This window comes from Carcharhinus amblyrhynchos, chromosome 5 (genome assembly GCF_965287045.1).
Source record: "Carcharhinus amblyrhynchos chromosome 5, sCarAmb.v2.hapA, whole genome shotgun sequence".
Lineage (NCBI taxonomy): Eukaryota > Metazoa > Chordata > Chondrichthyes > Carcharhiniformes > Carcharhinidae > Carcharhinus > Carcharhinus amblyrhynchos.
The window spans coordinates 120736153-120753777 of record NC_137328.1 but is presented as its reverse complement, the minus strand read 5'-3'; the positions used below and the strand labels follow the sequence as shown (position 1 = coordinate 120753777).

Sequence of the window (17625 nt, the reverse complement as noted above, 5' to 3'; positions counted from 1 at the left end):
TGCAATTGTGCTTTTGTCTATTATGTGCCATGTCTCCACTCACCTGATGAAAGAACAGTGCTGCGAAAGCCCATGATTCCAAATAAACCTGTTGGACTTTAACCCAATGCTGTGAGACTTCTTACTGTGCCCACCCCAGACCACATCTCCACATTACTCTTATTCTGAGAGGACACTATTCTTCCATTCCCCAATGATCTTCTCCTGCACCCTGCTGGTCCATGGCCCCTATTGCCCCCACTGCTCAGTCGAGAATCAGCCTCTGGGAATCAATGAGTGGGAGGAAATTCCTTGTCTGAAAATAGATCAGGAATCCTTGGTCCCAACACTGAGCTCGCTATGGGAGTGTTAAGTGCAGGGTTGGAGCCAGGACTGTCGTGGGTATCGTATCAGGAAGAGTATATGTGTCTGGAAAGGATTTGATTTGATTTGATTTATTACGGTCACATGTATTGAGATACAATGAAAAGTATTGTTTCTTGCACGCTGTACAGACAAAGCATACGGTACATAGAGAAGGAAAGGAGAGGGTGAAGAATGTAGTGTTACAGCCATAACAAGACTGCAGAGAAAGATCAGCTCCATTCAAAAGTCTGATGGCAGCAGGGAAGAAGCTGTTCTTGAAAATCACTTGGTACGTGACCTCAGACTTTTGTAGCTTTTTCCTGACGGAAGAAGGTGGAAGAGAGAATGTCCGGGATGCATGGGATCCTTAATTATGCTGGCTGCTTTTCCAAGGCAGTGGGAAGTCAATGGATGTGAGGCTGGTTTGCGTGATGGATTGGGCTATATTCACGACCTTTTGTAGTTTATTGCAGTCTTGGGCAGAGCAGGAGCCCATACCAAGCTGTGATACAACCAGAAAGGATGCTTTCTATGGTGCATCTGTAAAAGTTGGTGAGAGTCGTAGCTGACATGCCAAGTTTCCTTAGTCTCCTGAGAAAGTAGAGATTAAGGAATGGGGTAGGGACAAAACATTAGATCAACCCTGGCATGTTTGCCACACTGTAAGAAGCAATTAGATGAGCACTTGAAATGCCTTAGAATTCAAAGCTACAGGCTGAGTGTTAGAAAATGGGGTTAGAATAGATAGGTGCTTGATGGCCGGCACAGACATGATGGGCCAAAGGGCCTCTTACTGTGCTGTAAATCTCTACGACTGTATGATTGCAAAATTAGAGGCAGAATCTTACTTTGTTGCAAACATTGCTGGCAATGTGCTTGTTGGAAATGGGATCCTGTATAGAGTGAGGCCAGCACGATGGCACTGCTGCCTCACAGCGCCAGAGACCTGGGTTCAATTTCCCAACTTGGGTCACTGTCTGCGCAGAGTCTGCACATTCTCCTGGGTGAGTTTCCACCGGGTGCTGCGGTTTCCCCCCACAATCTGAAAGGTGCACTGATTAGGCGGATTGGCCGTGCTAAAGTCTCCCGAGTGTACCCGAACAGAATGTGGCGACTAGGGGATTTTCATAGTAACTTCATTGCAGCGTTAATGTAAGCCTACTTGTGATACCAACAAATAAACTTTAAACTTCACACTGATTTATACTCGGGATGGTTGAGTGAGTTTTGCAGAACTGCTTGTTTTTGCCTTTCCCAGGTTAGGTAGGAGTTAGTGACACAGTGAGTGATGGTGTTGCTCAGTGTAATCCAGCTTCACTCCATTCCAACGGTGACTATCCTTCTACGCTTCACTGACTGTGAAAGGACTTCAGAATGTCCTTGGCACTGCACAGATGCAAGTTCTCCCTTTCATTTTAGGTCAACTGTAATGCCAGGGTGCAGCCTACTCACAGTCTCTCTGATCTGCTGTAGCAGAGTTAAGGTGTGTGAGTCAGCCGCACCTTAAGCTGCTTTCCCAGGTCGATACACACAATCCTGATTAATATCGGGCACATTTAGTCAGTGTGTTCAACCGATACACCCTCCTCCCTCAATCAGCTAACCCCAACTTGCAAAAAAAACATTTTATTTTTCAACTGTTGTTCTGTGACCTTGTCACGATGAACTGAAGTAACCTCTGATGGTCTTGTCCAATCTTGTAACGATGTTAGAGAAATCAACAGACACATGGGGAGCACCACCACCTGCAAGTTCCCCTCCAAGCCACTCACTGTCTTGACTTGGAAATATATCGTCGCCCCCCTTCGCAGTCGCTGGGTCAAAATCCTGGAACTCCCTCCCTAATAGCATTGTGGGTCAACCCACAGCCCATGGGCTGGAGAGATTGAAGAAGGAACGTGGGTGAGAGGGGTGTGGAGGGATGTGGTCCAAGTGCAGGTCAGTGGGACTCAGCAAAAAAATGGTTTGGCACAGACAAGAAGGGCCAAAAGGCCTGTTTCTGAGCTGTAATTTTCTATGGTTCTAAGGCAAGCTCACCACCACCTTCTCAAAGGCAACTAGGGATGGGCAATAAATACTAGCCAGCCAGCGACACCCATGTCCCACGAATGAATAAAAAAACCATGGAAACGTAGAAGCTAGAGGCATGGGTAGGCCACTCAGCCCTTCGAGCCTGCTCTACTGCTCATTCTGATCATGGCTGATCATCAAATTCAATTTCCTGATCCCACCTTCCCCCGCCAATATTCCTTTAGCTATATTTAATTCCTTCTTGAAATCACACAGTGTAATAGAATAATGTTAATGAAGGGGAACGTCCTGTTCCTGTGATCCTCTTGTTGTTCTCCGGGCCTCGTGAGAACCTCCTGCCCCGTGGACACTGGGCTTTCCCTCTGTCCTCTCATTTGTTCAGCTGCTTCTGCTCATGTGCCTGGTAAGGAGCAGAGCGCCTATCCCTTCCTTACGGTGCGTGGGCAGTGTCAGGAATAGGTTACCTGTGACCTTCCACTTTAGACCTGATTTGTATGTTTGTTGTTCAATAGTACTCAACGGGATATATAAAGGGCTTACATAAGAACATAAGAATATAAGAAATAGGAGCAGGAGTAGGCCATCTAGCCCTTCGAGCCTGCCCCGCCATTCAATAAGATCATGGCTGATCTGTCGTGGCTCAGTTCCACATTCCCGCCCTCTCCCCATAACCCTTAATCCCCTCGCTTATCAAAAACCCATCAACCCGCGTCTTAAAAATATTTAGCGAGGCAGCCTCCACCACTTCAACGGGCAGAGAATTCCAGAGATTCACCACCCTTTGAGTGAAGAAGATCTTCCTCAACTCCGTTCTAAACCGCCCCCCCCTTTATCTTGAGGCTGTGCCCCCTAGTCCTACTGTCCTTTCTGAGCGGGAAGAGTCTCTCCACCTCTATCCTATCCATCCCATTCATCATCTTATACGTCTCAATGAGATCTCCCCTCATTCTTCTAAACTCTAACGAGTACAAGCCTAGTTTATTCAGCCTCTCCTCATAGCTCAACCCCCTTAACTCCGGTATCAGCCTAGTAAACCTCCTCTGCACTCCCTCCAAGGCCAAAATATCCTTGCGTAAGTACGGCGCCCAAAACTGCACACAGTACTCCAGCTGCGGCCTCACCAATGCCCTGTACAGCCGCAGCAAGACCTCCCTACTTTTATATTCAATCCCCCTCGGTGGCATTGGGTGTTGGGTGTGTGTATGTGGAGTTGTAAAGAAGAGAATAAAGTGAGTTTGTGAAGAAGCTGGACTTGTATCATCTTTTATTACTAGACTGAGAGGCTCAACAGGTTTGTGGGGGTGTGAGGGGGTTGGAAGGGGTAGGGTGGCGGATGGAGATGATCCTGTGTCTCTTCACAAGATCTACCAGTTTCTGTTGCATTTCATATGCTGTTTAGTCCAGTCAAACATCCCAAGACTCTTAGGGCGAAACTTTCCTGTCCCACCTGCCACAGGAATCCTAGCGGGTGGGACATGTTCCCGCAAAGCTCCATTGACCTCGGGTGGGAGTTTCCCGTCTTTGGAGGGAGCGCAGCTGGAAAATGCCACCCGTAGTTTCGTTACGCAAAACTTGACCCCAAGTCAAAGGTGACTTTGGGACTGGTATCCAGTAGGGTTGGTCAAAGGATTGGTCTTAAGGAACATCTTAAGTGAGGAGAGAGAGATGGAAGAGAGTCAGAGAGGGAATTCCAGAGCATAGGGTCTCGGTAATAAAAGGCACCTCCGCCAAATGGTGGAGTGATGGAAATTGGGAAAGTTCCAGTGCTGAGAATTGGAGGAATCGGAGAGTTGAAGGGCTGGAAGAGGTGACAGAGATATGGAGCTGCGATTCCATGGAATCCATTGTATTCAGACGGCTAGCCAATGGGGTAGAAAGAAAAAGCTAAGCTCACGTATGCAGGATGGAACAGGGCATTGGACTGAAGCCGCAACTCACATGACTAACTATCATAGGAATGCAGGAGTAGGCCATTTGGCCCTTCGAGACTGTCAGTAATGTAGCACTGCTCTGGTGTTGGCATTGCTGGCAAGGCTGACAGTTATTGCTGGGCATCAGTTGCCCTTGACAATCATAGAATCCATACAGTGTAGAACAAGGCCATTTAGCCCATTGAGCCTGCACCGACAACAATCCCACCTAAGCCCTATCCCCGTAACCCCACGTATTTACCTTGCTAGTGCTCCTGACACTAAGGGACAATTTAGCATGGCCAATCCAACTAACCCGCACACTTTGGACTGTGGGAGGAAACCAGAGCACCCGGAGGAAACCCACGCAGACACAGGGAGAATGTGCAGACTCCATACAGACAGTGACCCAAGCCAGGAATTGAACCCAGGTCCCTGGCACTGTGAGGCAGCAGCGCTAACCACTGTGCCACTGTGCCATCTAATTCTGGCCAGCCAGTGACACACATGTCCCACAAATTAATAAAAACCAGTAGCCAGCCTCTGAGTCCAATGATAGCATAGGACTAAAGCTTGACGTATGAGGAATGGTTGAGGACTCTGGGTCTGTACTCATTGGAGTTTAGAAGGATGAGGGGGAATCTTATTAAAACTTACAGGATTACAGCGAGGCTTGGATAGAGTGGACAAGGAGAGGATGTTTTCATTGGTAGGAAATACTAGAACCAGAGGGCACAACCTCAGACTAAAGGGATGATCCTTTAAAACAGAGATGAGGAGGAATTTCTTCAGCCAGAGAGTGGTGAATCTGGGGAACTCTTTGCCGCAGAAGGCTGCGGAGATCAGGTCATTGAGTGTCTTTAAGACAGAGATAGATAGGTTCTTGATTAATAAGGGGATCAGGGGTTATGGGGAAAAGACAGGAGAATGGGGGATGAGAAAAATATCAGCCATGATTGAATGGCGGAGCAGACTCGATGGGCCGAGTGGCCTAATTCTGCTCCTATGCCTTATGGTCTAAAAGGTTGTATTAATAGCGGGTTCTTGTAAGTTAGTATTTATCCAGCTTTGTGTAGAGGAATGAATCTGGAAGCATGAGGAAGAAAGGATTATTTACTGCCTTCTCCCCTTTGCTCAGGTGAGCGGCAGGCATAACTCCTTCCTTTTATGTAACAGCTGGAAAAGCCCAGGGACTACGTGTGTGCCAATGATGTTCAGGGTGTGCCACGCTATTATACGTCTGTACAACAGCATTGTAATTGGATTGGATTTCTCACACGCATAGACCGGTTATTACAAGCAAAGCTCCACTTCCATGGCCGGATGCCAAGGCTGAGGTTCGGGCAAATCAAAGGCGCAAGCTCTCATCCTCATTCATGCTTCAAGAAATGTTGAATGCCCCTCTAACTTTCCTCTTCTTTCCTATCCCCTAGGGGCTTCTTCCACCGACTCGGAGGGCGAGAGAGAGATGTTTAAGTCACATGCCGGAACCATGTCTCAGTAAGTGTGCAATATCTCCAACGGTGAATGTGCAGGAGTCCAATGTTAAACGTGTATGAGTCTAAAATTAAGTGTGCATGCTGAAAAGATCAAGATTGTAATTGGGCATCTGATGTGATTTGATTTATTATTGTCACACGTATTGACATACAGTGAAAAGTATTGTTTCCTGTGCGCTCTGCGGACAAAGCATACCGTTCATAGAGAAGGAAAGGAGAGAGTGCAGAATGTAGTGTTACAGTTATAGCTAGGGTGCAGAGAAAGATCAGCTTAATGCGAGGTAGGTCTACTCAAAAGTCTGACAGCAGCAGGGAAGAAGCTGTTCTTGAGTCGGTTTGTACTTAGCCTCAGATTTTTGTATCTTTTTCCATGACGGAAGCAGATGGAAAAGGGTTCATGGGATCCTTAATTATGCTGGCTGCTTTTCCGAGGCAGTGGGAAGTGTAGACTGTGTCAATGGATGGGAGGCTGGTTTGTGTGATGGGCTGGGGGCTTCATTCACAATCCTTTGTAGCTCCTTGCGGTTTTGGGCAGAACAGGAGCCAGACCAAGTTGAGATACAGCCAGAAAGAATGTTTTCTGTGGTACATCAGACATGCCAAATTTCCTTTGTCTCCTGAGAAAAGCTGCCATTAGACTTCAGATGCTAAAGCACGTCGTGATGGTGGAGCATGCGGCATCAACATTCTTTGTACAGGAGCTCTTTGTGGCATTGTAAAACTTAGTGTAGACAAAGGATGATTGATGCCAGGTATTGACTGGTAGGCTAATGAAAAGCTGGCTGAGGTGTCTATCATCACCAGTGTAGTCATGACTTAACTCTTGATCTGACTTGTGATACTTGACTTTGGTAGGATATATCTGACCCACTTTGGAATCAATCCAACACTTCCTCCAACTGCTTTGAATTTAACATGACAAGCAAACGGTCGTCTGCAGTTCTGTAACTCATCTACCACTGTTTTGTGGGATTTGAACAGCGCAGTGGCACAGTGGTTAACACTGCCGCCTCACAACACGAAGGACCCAGGTTCGATTCCCAACTTGGGTCACCGTCTGTGCGGAGTCTGCACGTTCTCCCTGTGTCTGCGTGGGTTTCCTCTGGGTACATAGAACAGCATAGCATAGTACAGGCCCTATGGCCCTCGATGCTATGCCGAGCTACGTCCAAACCCAAAATCAAGCTATCCCACTCCCTATCATCCTGGTGTGCTCCATGTGCCTATCCAATAACTGCTTGAAAGTTCCTAAAGTGTCTGACTCCAGCAGGCAGTCTATTCCACACCCCAGCCACTCCCTGAGTAAAAAATCTACCTCGGACATCCCTCCTATATCTCCCACCATGAATCTCATAATTATGCCCCGTAGTAACAGCTACATCCACCCGAGGAAATAATCTCTGGTACTCTGGTTTCCTCCCACAGCCCGAAAGATGTGATGGTTAGGTGTATTGGCCATGATAAATTCTCCCCCAGTGTACCCAAACAGGTGCTGGAGTGTGGCGACTGGGGGATTTTCACAGTAAATTACTTGCGGTGTTAACGTAAGCCAACTTGTGACAGTAGCAAATAAACCAGAAGTATAAACTAACGTGGATAGCCAGTGGTTTGCAGATCCCAACGACGTATCGAATTATCTGGAAAATGATGATGTTTGTCTGCCTTTGTTGGCATTTGGACCCAGTCAGGATGAAATGCTGGGCTTTGCCAGTGCCACACACATCACACAAAAAGAATTCAAAACTTAATTTACTTGCACAATCTTTCTGACCTGTGTTATGAGAATGCTATCCTAATTGGCAGGACGGTGTTGCTGTTGTCTAGACAAGGTGAGGGGTGGGGCTCATAGCTGTAGCACCCTTCCCGATACATCTTTAGCTTTGCATTTATCAGTCCGTGCAGGGCTTATCTTCAATGGCTGTGAGAAGACACTTGACCAACTCGAAATATTTTGCTCTGTTCCGCAATGCAGATATACCCTATCTTATTTACGAGTGGCACGGTGGTTAGCACTGCTGTCTCCCAGCGACAGGAACCCGGGTTCAATTGCCGGCTTGGGTTACTGTCAGTGTGTCCCTGCGTCTGATTGGGTTTCCGTGGGTGCTCCAGTTTTCACCCACAGTCTGAAGGATGTACAGGATACTTGGATTGTCCATGCTAATCCCTTAGAGTCCAAAGGTGTGCACGTTGGGTGGATTGGCCATGTTAAATTATTAATTGTCGAAGCGTACCAGTAAGATTGCGCGAGGGCCAAGAGATCAGGATCACGCCCCATTTCTCGGCTCTCACAATCTTACGAGGTCCGGATTTTCGGCAAAATCAGAGAGGCAGGGACTATGTATCCAGGGAGGGGGAGGGGTGGCGCAGGCCGTATGGGGCACGGCCAGGTTGGGGTGGCCCCATTTGGGGTGGAAGAGAGGGGTCGCTGTGCACTCTGCAGGTGATCAGATCAGAGATAGAGGAGGTGCCCACAGTCACTCTGCAGCTCCAATCGGTAGAGGGAAGAGAGGGGGGTGCGATCGATGTCGGTGGTCAGCAGGGCCTGCATTTTGGGTGGTGTGGGGCTCATGATTAGCCTTGAACCCCCACAATAATGTGCGGGGGAGGTGGCAATGGAGTTTGTGGTGCTGCCTGCAGCAGCAGGGGCCTGACAGCTTTTTTCTCTGTCTGTCAAAGCCCTTCTGTTGGAATTGCACACATGCAGAATCAGAGGTCTGCACATGCACAACAGCTTCCTCTGCAGTTGCTATTGCGCGTGTGCAGACACAGATCTGTGTGTGCTCAATAGCTCCCTCTGCAGGATGACTGGCAAGTTAAGCCAGCCCACTGCCTGCAGTAGCTAGAAATGGTCTCGCGCATATTTTCAAAGCCTAAGTCTTTAAGATTGGGAGTGAAAACTCACCCAAAAAATGGATCAGAAACTCTCACATTTTCACATTCGCTGGACACTTCGAATCATTCCCACTCTTAATGTACAAAGATGTGTAGGTCAGGTGGATTGGCCATGCTAAATTGCCCCTTAGTGTCCCAAGAAGTGTAGGTTAGTTGAATTAGCAAGGTAAGTTCGTGGGGTTGTGAGGACGAGATGAAAGGAGAGTCTGGGTAAGATGCTATGTCAGTACTGACTCAATGGGCTGAATGGCCTCCTTCTGCACTGTAGGGACTCTATGATTCCATGAAGACCTTGGCAAAGGTTCAGAGGAGGTTTAGCAGGACAGTTCTGAGGGTGAAGGACTTCAGTTATGTAGAGAAATTAGAGAAGCTGGGATCATCCTCCTCCTGTAAGGATTTAATAGTGGTGTTTAAAATCCATAGCAGGTTCCAGTGGAGTCGATCGGGATAAACCATGAAACCGGCAAGAGTTTTGGTAACCAGAGGACTCCGAGTTAAGGCGACTGGCAAAAAAAAAATCAGAGGGAGATGAAGAGGAGGGGATTTATTTTTGTGAAGTTATGATCTGGACTGTGCTGCCTGAAGGGCAGTGAAGCAGATTCAGGTTTCCAAAGAGAATTGGATAAATACTTGAAAAAGAAAGAGTTACAGGGCAATGGGAAAAGGGGGGGCAAACAGGACCACTCCTGCAAGGTGGCAACACAGATACTAATGGGCTGAATGGCCTCCCAGTGTGCTGTTCCAAGAAGTGATAGCCTTAGCAGTTACGTCAACATCTGCTTAACCGTAGGGTTTGCACTGATCCGAATTTAGGATGAGGCAGAACTGTCAAATTCCTACTCTCCTGAACAAGGAGAAAGAGCAAAGAACAGTACAGCACAGGAGCTTTCCCTTTGGGCCTCATCATGACATCTGCCTAAGCTAAATCCGTATGCACTTACGGAGTGCATATCCTTCCTTTCCCACCCAATACATGTATTCATCTAGATGCCCCTCAGATGCCTCTATTGTACCTGCTCCCACCACCTCCCCAGGCAGCGTGTACCAGGCATTCACCACCCCCTGTGTAAAAAACTTACCTCACACATCTCCTCTAAACTTTTCCCCACACACCATGAACTTATGTCCCCTAGTACTTGACTTTTCTACCCTAGGAAAGAGCATCTGACTATCCACTCTGTCCATGTCCCTCATAATCTTGTAGACTTCTATCAGGTCACCCCTTCAAGCTCCGTCATTCCAGTGAAAACAAACCGCATTCATCCAACCTCTCCTCATAGCTAATGCCCTCCAGATCAGGCAACATCCTGGTAAACTTCTTCTGTACCCTCTCCGAAGAATCCACGTCCTTCTAATAGTGCGGCTACTAGAACTGTACACAATATTCCAAATGAGGCCTAACTAAGGTGCAACATGACCTGCCAATTTTTAAACTCAGTGCCCCGGCCGATGAAGGCAAGCATGCCGTATGCCTTCTTGACTACCTTCTCCACTTGCGTTGCCGCTTTCAATACCGGTGTATCGTATCCGAGCGTCGAACAACAGAGGGAGCCCCACTCGTAACTGGTGACATGGTAAAACCAGTGCCCGCTGTCTCACTCTGGTGCCCCACTCATGGGGATCGCGTTACTGAGTCGTACATCAGCCCGGCAGTTTTTAACGACTGGCGGCAGAATTTGTCAATGACCCCTCAAACCGACCTCAGTGTAAGGTTTGCCAGCTGCTGCACACCTTTCCCGTGTGTGGCACCTCACTGCTGAATGTGTGAGGTGGAGGCGAGTGATATGGTTCCGTGTAGGTGAACACGGAATGTCTGTCCATTGGCGCCACCGGCCCAGCTGACGGGTTGTCTTTTTCACAGTGAGGTTGTGAATTTAGAGAGCGGGCGAGGAATGTGGCGTTTGCCCTCGATTCCTTTCAAGTTAATAGAGTGTCTGTATCAGTCTTTCTCCCCCACTCAAACCTTTGCAATCCTTGTGACCATGTGCGAACCGTTCAGTCACAGATTTTGCAACATCTAAATTTTTATTCATGTCAATGTAGATGGCAAATGGCTTTGCGTCGCGGAGGCGATGGTCTATCATTAGACTATTAACCCAGAAAATCAGCTCATGTCCCGGGAATCCGGGTTCAAATCCCACCACGGCAGATGGTGAAATTTGAATTTAATACAAAAAATAATCTGGAATTAAAAATCTACTGCTGACCAGGAAACCATTGTCAATTGTCCGAAAAACCTATCTGGTTCACGAATGTCCTTTAGGGAAGGAAATCTGCCATCCTTACTTGGCCTGGCCTTCATGAGATTCCAGAACCACAGCAATGTGGTTGACTCTCAAACCACCCTCCAAGGGCAACTCGGGGTGGGCAATAAATACTGGCCAACCAGAGACGATCGTGTCCCGCGAACGAATAAAAAAATTTACCCATTTGATAACAATTAACGTCAATTGAAAATCCAAGAGGACTTGAGGTGCACTCTTAGCATCTCCACCCCGGGCCTGAAGCTCTGAGTTCGAGCCCAATGCCCCAGAGTTGGGCAGACCAACTCTGCATTCTGGGACCTGTTGACCATGGAAGGAGCATTCAACACAGTTCAATGGGCTGATAATCAGCTTGGAAATCCTTTCACCACTCCCCTCGCCCACCACTATTCCCCAGAGGGTAAACAGCACTGTGGGTGTGAAGAATTTAAAAAAACTGAAACATAGTAAATGTGATTGAAGAGAACGCAAAGAGGAAGTGAAAGGAGAGAGGGAAAGGGCAGAGAAATGGAATCTAAGTAAGAAGCTCTATTGAGGCATCTGCATGCTGGGTCATGGTGCGCCTTTTGTATGAGTAAAACACCGGGGGTGGGGTGCTTTGCTAGTTCAGTGTTCCTCAAAAGGTAACACTTGGGAATAACTACCCCCCACCTCTCAAGAGCTGGCCTGGATTTTCCAGGTCCAACACCGGGTAAACCAGGTGGAAATGGATTCTTATGGGTTCCACATGTCGGACACGGTCCCCGTTCCCTGTTGCTAGCTACTTTCCTCAGGGAGGGAAAGGCAACGCGTTGGGATCCCACACACAGCTCTGCCATCCTTGCTGCCTCCAATGCGGAGCTGGGTTTTGTAGAACCTTGGCAATTTCCATGGAGCCTGGGCAGCTTCTGAATGTGACATGATTCACTACAGCTCAGAGGTTGTTTTTTATTCATTGGGCGTCACTGGCTGGCCAGTATTCATTGCTCATTCCTAATTGCCCTTGTTCAGAAGGGATGTTGAGAGTTAACCACATTGCTGTGGCTCTGGGGTCACAAGTGGGCAAGACCAAGTAAGGACGGCAGATTTCCTTCCCTAAAGGACATCAGTGAACCAGATGGGTTTTTCCGATTATCAACAATGGTTTCACGGTCATCAGTAGATTCTTAATTCCAGATATTTTATATTGAATTCAAATTCCACCATCTGCCACGGCAGGATTCGAACCCGGGTCCCCAGAACATTAGCTGAGTTTCTGGATTAAGAGTCGAGCGATAATACTACTGGGCCATTGCCTAACTCTTAAGAGGTGCAACGAATCATGGGAGAAGCCTAGTCTGGAGTTGGAAGCCTTTTGGCAAATAAGTTAATAAATGTTGACAACTTCATATGTCATAACGTAATGCTCAATGACAAATTTAATCTGTTGTTAGTGCTGTGATTAATCCAAGGCTTTATTGAAAAAAAGATAAGTGACTACGAATTTGACCAGTGTTGTGTTCAGTTAGGTTACAGGACACTATCCAATGGATAATATTCTCTTCTAAATAAGTCAGCATTGATATTCAAATTTGACTGTGTCATTTACAATCCAATCTTTTAATTGAGAAGCAGCTCAAACATCTGTTCCCCCCCTGTGTTTATGCTTGAACAATTGGCTAAGTTCTTTTAATGACTTCAAAAGTTTCATTATATTGAGCTCTACAGGGTTTGTTTATATAGCTGCACAATGGAATCCAATGATGAATCCTTGGCTGAGCTCCAAACCCCACTAATGGATTTAGTTCAGCAGGGGGTTTTACCCCAAATGTCAAGGAGACTGTGGGTTTGTTTATCTTGACAGTTTAAAGACCACTTAAAAGGAATATAGTTCTTGGACGTGATTTCGGCATGAGAGTTCCTTTATTGCGACAGTGTTGGCCATTTAATAAGATAATGGTTTATGAAGTGGTTTGTACTATCATGGAATCATGGACCATGATATTTACAATGGCGGAGAGAGTGCAAAATGGAGTGTTACAGTCATAGCCAGGGTTTAGAGAAAGATCAATTTAATATAAGGTAGGTCCAAACAAAAGTCTGATGGCAGCAGGGAAGAAGCGGTTCTTGAGTCGGCTGGTATGTGACCTCAGAACTTTATATCTTTTTCACAACGGAAGAAGATGGAAGAGAGAATGTCCAGGGCATGTGGGGAACTTGATTATGTTGGCTGCTTTTCCAAGGCAGCGGGAAGTGTAGACAGAGGCAATGGATGGGAGGCTGGTTTGAGTGATGGATTGGGCTACATTCATGACCCTTTGTAGTTTCTTGCAGTCTTGGGCAAAGCAGGAACCCATACCAAGCTGTGATACAACCAAAGAGAATGCTTTCTATGGTATATCTGTAAAAGTTGGTGAGAGTTGTAGCTGAGATGCCAAATTTCCTTAGCCACCTGAGAAGGTAGAGGTGGGATTTCTTAGCTATAATGTCGGCATAGGAGACCAGGGCAGGTTGTTGGCAATCTGAACACCGAGAATCTTGAAGCTTTTGATCATCTCCACTTCATTACTTTTGATGTAGACAGGGGCATGTTCTCCACTACACTTCCTGACATGAATGACAATCTCTTTCATTTTACTGACATTGAGGGAGAGATTATTGTCATCGCACCAATTCATCAAATTCTCTCTCTCTTTCCTATACTTCATCTCGTCATTGTTTGAGAGTCAACCCACTACGATGGTGTCATCAGCAAACTTGTAAATGGAATTTGAGGGGAATTTGGCCACACAGTCGTAAGTGTATAACAAAGGGCTTGAGGACACAGCCTAGTGTTGAGGATGATCATTGAGGACTCGTTACAGAGAAACATAGAAACTAGAAGTAGGAGTAGACCATTCAGCCCTTCGAGCCTGCTCTGCCATCCATTTTGATCATGGCTAATTGGCAAATTCAATATCCTGATTCTCCCTTCCCCCCATATCTCTTGATCCCTTTGAACGCCAAGAGCTATATTTAATTTCTTCTTGAAATCAGGCAACATTTTGGCCTCAACTACATTCTGTGCATTCACCACCCTCTGGGTGAAGAAATTTCTCCTCACCTCAGTTCTAAAATGTTTACCCCTTATCCTCAAACTATGACCCCCTGGTTCTGGACTCCCCCACCATCAGGAACATTTTATCTGAATCTACCCTGTCTAACCCTGTTAGAATTTTATAAGTTTCTATGAGATCCCCTCTCACTCTTCTAAACTCCAGTGAATATAATCCTAACTTAGTGTTTCCTCATATAATAGACCTGCCTTCCCAGGAATCAGTCTGGTAAACCTTCACTGTACTCCCTCTACAGCAATGACATCCTTCCTCAGACAAGGACACCAAAACTGCACACAATACTCCAGGTGTGGCCTCTCCAATGCTCTATACAACTGCAGCAAATCCCAATACTCAAATCCTCTTGCTACGAAGGCAAAGCATTTAGCTTCTTTACCGCCTGCTGTACCTGTGCACTTACTTTCAATGACTCCAAGATCTCGTTGAGTATCTACCTCTCTCAATTTACACCCATTCAAATAATAATCTGTCTTCCTATTATTGCTGCCAAAGTAGATAACCTCATATTTATCAAATCATTAATATGTAATGTGAACACTTGGGGTCTTAGCACAGATCCTTGTGGAATCCCACTAGTCACTGACTGCCGATCAGAAAAAGACTCATTTATGCCAACTCTTTGTTTCCTATCTGATAACAAGCTTTATGTCCATCTCAAGACATTACCTGCAACCCACGTGCTTTAACTCTACATAGTAGTCTATGATGTGAGATATTGTTAAAAGCTTTCTGGAAGTCTAAATAAACTACATCCACTAGTTCTCCTTGGTCAACTCTATTAGTTACATCTCAAAGAATTCCAATATCTTTGTCATGCATGATTTCCCCTTTCATAATTCCATGCTGACTTTGTCTGATTATACTACAGCCTTCCAAATGCTGAGTTAGGAAATTCTTGATGATGGACCCTCGCAACTTTCCCAGTACTGACATTAGGCTCTATAGTTCCCTATTTTCTCTCTACTTCCCTTTTTGAATAGTGGGCTTACATTAGCTACCCTCCAATCTGTAGGAACTATTCCAGAGTCTAAAGGATTTTGGAAAATAACCACCAACGGATCTACTATTTCCAGGGCTACTTCCTTAAATACTCTGGGATGAAGACTATCAGGACTTGGAGATTTACCCACCTTCAATCCCATCAATTTCCTCAGAAACATTTCTCTATCATTGCTAATTTCCTTCAGCTCCTTGCTAAAACATGTTTCTCTCAGCACCGCAGGTATATTATTCATGCCTTCTGTTGTGAAGACTGAAACAAAGTATAAATTTAATCCCTCAATCATTTCTTTGCCCCCCATTATGAATTCTGACTGTAAGAGGCCTACATTCGCTATTGTCAATCTTTTGTTCTTTAAATGTCTATAGAAACTTTGACACTTAGTTATGTTCCACGCTAGCTTACTTTCATACTCTTCCCTTTCATTTCTTCCCTTCTTATCTATATCTCTTTGATCCTCCTTTGCTGAATTTTTAACTATTCCCTATCCCCAGGCCTGTTGCTTTTTCTTGCTAATTTGTATTTTTCTTCCTTGAATCTGATATTATCTCTAATTTCCCTTGTAAGCCATGGTTTGGCCACAATTCCCTTATCATTCTTGTGCCAAACAGGAATAAACAACTTCTGGAGTTTATCTATTCATCCTTTAAAAGCCTGCTATTGCAGTCAACTGCCTTTCCTTTCAGTAATGTTTCCCAGTCCATCCTGGCCAATCCATGCCCCATACCATCATAGTTCCCTTTATTGAGATTCAGGGCCCTAGTCTCAGAATCAACAGCATCATTATCCACCTTGACAAAGAATTCTACCATATTATGGTTACTCTTCTCCAAGGGTTCTCTCACAACTAGATTGCCAACTAATCCTTTCTCATCCAGCCCAAGGTAATCTGTTCCCTTGTTGGTTCCTCAGTGTATTGTTCCAGAAAACTGTCCTGTGCGCACTCCAGAAATTCCTCCTCTCATCGACTGTAGATACTTTGACTCTCCCAATCTACATGCAGATTAAAGTTGCCCACAATCGCAGATGTTCCTTTAACACGTGCATCTCTGTTGTTGCCTATCCTTACTGATTGAGGCTCATGGGTTAGGAAGTCTATGATCCAGTCGCAGAGGGAGGAGCTGAGCCCTAGGCCACGGAGTTTGGAGATGAGTTTTGTTGGGATAATGGTGTTGAAGGCTGAGCTACGGTCAATAAATAGGAGGCTGATATAGGTGTCAGCCAATTCCATAGCCTGGTCCCTTTTATTTCATGAATTATAATTTTGCTCACAAGTCTGTTGTGTCTGAACTAGCTTTGCCGTCCCCATGATTGGGGCAGCATCTCCTCCCTTGGTAAAGACAGATGCAAAGTATTCATTTAATGCCTGGACCTTGCCCTCTGTCTCCACATGTAAATCCATCTTGATCCCTACATGTCCCCCTAGCTACTTATACACTGATATGAACACTTCTGGCATCCCTTTTGTTAACTGCCAGCCTCTTCTCATACTCTCTGCCTCCCAAAATTGTTTTTTTTTTCAATTTCCAACTGAATCTTCCAGTTGCGACCTGATTCACAATTGTGGTGTCCACCTGGCTTTAATCATAAGCACACCTTTCCTGATTCATCTTGAACTCCATCTCTTTCGTCATCCAGGGATCTCTGGATTTGTTTGCCCCACCTTCCCCCCTGGTGAGGATATAGGTTGTCTGCACCTGAACTATCTCTTCCTTAAAGGCATCTCGCTGTTCAAGGGACTGTATGAGTGACTTCTGATCCTGTTAAAAATCTACCTCTTTTAGCGAGCTTTTGAGCATCTGCCCTCACACATCAAACACCTTGTCAAATTATATTTGCTATGAAACCTTGAAACATTTTACTGCATTAAAGGTGCTATATCAATACAAGTTGTTGCTATTTCCATTAGACCGTACGACATGGGAGAAAGAATAGGCCAACCGGCCCATCAAGTCTGCTCCACCATTAAATGAGATCACATGACTGATCTGATATAATCGTCAACTCCACTTTCCCGCCTTATCCCCATAACACTCCAGTCCCTTACTGATTAAATATCTGTCCATCTCAACCTTGAACATATTTAACGCAAAGAAATCCCACAACACCAGTTTGAAGTCCAAACATGTTTATTTGTAGCAAAAGCCACAAGCTTTTGGGATAGCCTGTCCCTTCGTCAGGTGGCTGAAGGGATAGGCTGTCCCGAAAGCTTGTGGCTTTTGCTACAAATAAACCTGTTTGGACTTTAAACTGGCGTTGTGGGATTTCTTTTTGTTTTACCTCAGTCCAACGCCGGCATCGCCACATCATATTTAACGTCCCAGCCTCTACAGCCCTCTGCAATAACAAATTCCACAGGTTCACTATCCTCTGACAGAAGAAATTCCTCCTTATCTCTGTCTTAAATGGGCGGCCCCTGACTCTGAGATTCTGGCCTCTGTTCCTAGATTTTCCTGATGTGGAGATGCCAGCGTTGGACTGGGATAAGACAGAAAGAAATCCCACAACACCAGCTTAAAGTCCAACAAGTTTATTTGTAGCAAATGCCACAAGCTTTCAGAACAGGCTGTCCCTTCGTCAGATGGAACTCCCAGCTACTTGACGAAGGGA

General features: G+C 45.8%; 1 protein-coding gene across 1 annotated transcript in view; it reads left to right on the top strand.

Moving 5' to 3' along the window:
• Nucleotides 1-17625, top strand: part of palld (palladin, cytoskeletal associated protein) — a 291644-nt gene that overhangs the window by 70862 nt on the left and 203157 nt on the right. Inside the window, exon 3 of the mRNA XM_080189490.1 lies at nucleotides 5720-5786. Within this exon, the coding sequence (XP_080045616.1) occupies nucleotides 5755-5786 (32 nt within the window). The 5' untranslated portion in view covers nucleotides 5720-5754. The remainder of the gene's footprint in view (nucleotides 1-5719; nucleotides 5787-17625) is intronic.